At 52.7% G+C, this 3,150-nt stretch overlaps 1 protein-coding gene across 2 annotated transcripts in view; it reads left to right on the top strand.

The window, feature by feature from the left end:
* The first annotated feature begins 322 nt into the window (after nucleotides 1-322).
* The window catches only part of APEX2 (apurinic/apyrimidinic endodeoxyribonuclease 2), an 18,390-nt gene continuing 15,562 nt past the window's right edge, over nucleotides 323-3,150 (top strand). For both annotated transcript variants that reach the window (XM_027877436.1, XM_027877443.1), the window contains exons 1-2: nucleotides 323-469; nucleotides 1,134-1,217. In XM_027877436.1, the coding sequence (XP_027733237.1) occupies nucleotides 355-469; nucleotides 1,134-1,217 (199 nt within the window). In that variant the 5' untranslated portion in view covers nucleotides 323-354. The remainder of the gene's footprint in view (nucleotides 470-1,133; nucleotides 1,218-3,150) is intronic.

Consider the following 3,150-nt stretch of genomic DNA (forward strand, 5'->3'; position numbering starts at 1 on the left):
CGGCCAACGGGGCTCTCTTCCCCGAAGGGCAGACCCCTCCCCGCCCCTCCCCCCCCCCCCCCCCCCGCCCCTCCCGCCAAAGGAGGCCCGCCTCAGAGTGCGCCTGCGCCCGCGCCCGCGCCCGGCGGCCAACGGGGCTCTCTTCCCCGAAGGGCAGACCCCTCCCCGCCCCTCCCCCCCCCCCCCCCCCCGCCCCTCCCGCCAAAGGAGGCCCGCCTCAGAGTGCGCCTGCGCCTGCGCCCGCGCCCGCGCCCGGCAGCCAACGGTGCTCTCTTCCCCTAAGGGCAGACCCCGCCCCGCCCTGCCCCGCCCAGCAACCTGCGCGAGGCGGGCAGAGAAGGCGCGCGGGGCGACATGCGGCTGGTGAGCTGGAACATAAATGGGATCCGGCGATCGCCTGAGGCCCTGAGGCGCCTGCTCGACTCCCTGGGGGCCGATGTGACCTGCTTGCAGGAGACCCGAGTCACTCGTGAGAATCGAGGCGTGGCCCTCCTCCCAACTCCACACCCCGCCCCGCCGGGCCGGAGCCCCAAGAACAAGGCCAGCCCCGCCCCCAGGAGACCCTCGCCTCCCGCCGCCCGGGACAGGACCCCTCCCTTCTAGTGCTCCCCCTACCCCCAAAGATCACGTTCTCCCCCAAAACCACCTTACCCGCAGGGCTACCCTGCCCCATAGAGGACACCCTCCCCCCCACACACTTTTAGCACTGCTCCCAGGGCCGTCTCCTCCCAAAAAATCATCCTCCCCCTCCCCCAGATCTGACCCCACCCCATAGAGGATCCATCCCCCTAATCCTCTCTGACCCTGCCTCCAAGGGCCACCCTCTTCTAGGCAGCTGTTCCCCTGTCCCCAAAGATCACCTCCCCAAAGCACCACACTGACACCCCCCCAAAGTTATCCCCACCAGAGTCCAGCTGACCCAATAGCTGTGCAATAGAACCCACCCTCCAGAGACCTCCTTCCCTCTCTTCCCCCACTCCCCCAGTGCTGCCACCATTCCACAGGATGCCCCCAACTCCATCAAATGCTTCGGGGCTGCTTCTGTGGCTTTGGCTTGGGGGTCAGGCAGTTCCAGGGCCCTGCGCACACTGGCCGATCTCCCCCAACCTGGCCATTTCTTCTCTGCCCTCCAGGGGACCTGCTGGAAGAGCGCCTGGCCATAGTGGACGGATACAGCTCCTACTTTAGCTTCAGCAGAGTTCGCAGTGGCTACTCAGGTGTGTGTGGGATGGGGGGAGGATCTGGCGGGCTGGGCGGGCCTGGACATATATATTTGGACTTTTTGGAGCCTTGGTTTTCCACTAAAAATGGGTTTGACAAGACTTGTACCATGTGCTGCCTATCCAGAGTTTTTATCAACACACAACAGGAGCTGTGGTCATAATTATTGATACTATTATTAGAACATTCACATTTTTAGAAAAGTTTAGACATTGGAAGAAAACAAAATGTCAGTTGGGGAAATAACCAAAAATCTATGTTGCTTTTTTTCCGCTCTGAATGATATATGTGACCCTGAGTACGTCACTTCTTTTCAGGTTGATGTTTTTCCCTCTGAAAAATGAGGAACTTTGGGCTGAATTTTTTCTAAGGTCCCTTTCCACTTTTGATATTTTGTGACCCAAATCCCTTCCCATTTCTGGGGCTCACTTTCCCTGTCTGTAGAATTAGATGTTGTTTAAGCTCCTTTCCACTGCTTAGCTGTGACACTAAGGCCCTTTCTTGAAATGAAGGGGATTAAACTAGAAGAGTTTTAAGGCCTCTTTCACCTCCAGATCCTATGAATCTCTGAAGGTCCTTGGTTAGAGTAGCAGTAGGACAGTATATCCTATATAATTCAGTTTCCTCCTTGCGACATCTCAATTGGTGTGCTTAGACAATAATCACTAGCTCTTTACAAATATTATCTCATTTGATCCTCACAACAACCTTGGGAAGTAGGTGCTATTATTATCCCCACTTTACAGATAGGGAAACTGAGGCACAGCAGTTCAGTGACTTGTTCAGGGTCACACAGCTAGTAAGCCTCTAAGGCTGGATTTGAACTCTCCCTTAGTTGAAGTCCAGGCCACTGTCTACTTCCCCAGCTTGCTGACCTGGGTTTGCCTCCCAGCTCCACTACCTGCTAGTTACATCATTTTAGAGAAGCTCCTTCCCTTCTCTGGACCTGAGTTTCCTCTGTTATAAATGAAAGGGTTGGATAATCAGAGGTGGGAAACCTTCATCCTGGAAGCCACATGTGGCCCTTTAGGTCCTCAAGTGCGGTCCTTGGACTGTGGCCTCCAGACCATGTGTTCCCCATTCCTGGATTAGATGGTTGCTAAGGGCCTTTCTATTTCTCCATCCTAGGGTTCTCAGACTTTTTGGACTCAGGACCCCTTTAGACTCTTTTTAAGGACCCCCTAAAGAGCTTCTGTTTATGTGTATTAGAAATATCAATAGTTGGTGTATTAGAAATTAAAACATCTTAATTTTATTGTGAAAATAGTTTTGACCTCACCCAGACCACACTTGGAGAACCTCTGGTATAAAGTATATGATCCTGGTCAAGGGCCACCCTCGACTCTCAGCTTTACTCTACCCCTCTATAAAATGGGGGTAATGTCGGGCAGCTAGGTTTGTGTGGTGGATAGAGTTCCAACCTTGGAATCAAGAGGACTGGAGTTCAAATGTGGCCTCAGCCACTTGATACTTACTAGCTGTGTGACCCTGGGCAAGTCACTTAACCGTGATTGCCTCATCAAAAAGCAAAAAAAAAAACAAAAAACGGGGATAATGAATGGACAGGTGCTGTGAGGAAGTAGCTGGGTATGCCTTACGAGAGAATGATGCAGAATCCAGTCATGGCACCCCCTGTTTGTTCTGGATGAGAACAGCTGGCGGTTCTTTCTGTACAGAACCACTTCTTAGAGAGTACTTTCTTTGGCCCAGGCCTGTGATGGAGGTGTATGTCTGGTTCTGTATCTGGGTTTACTGTCATGAGACCTTGGGCAAGTCCTTTCCCTTCTCTAGACCAGAATTTCCCATTCCATAAAATAAAGGGGTTGATGTACAGCAATGTAAATGGAAGGAACAACAAAACAATAAAATCTGAGAAATCATTATGGCTCAACTTAGCCCCAAGAAAAAACATCTCCCTTCCTCTCTCCC

The sequence above is a fragment of the Vombatus ursinus genome, unplaced genomic scaffold (assembly GCF_900497805.2).
Source record: "Vombatus ursinus unplaced genomic scaffold, bare-nosed wombat genome assembly UNPS02004268.1, whole genome shotgun sequence".
In the NCBI taxonomy this organism is placed as follows: domain Eukaryota; kingdom Metazoa; phylum Chordata; class Mammalia; order Diprotodontia; family Vombatidae; genus Vombatus; species Vombatus ursinus.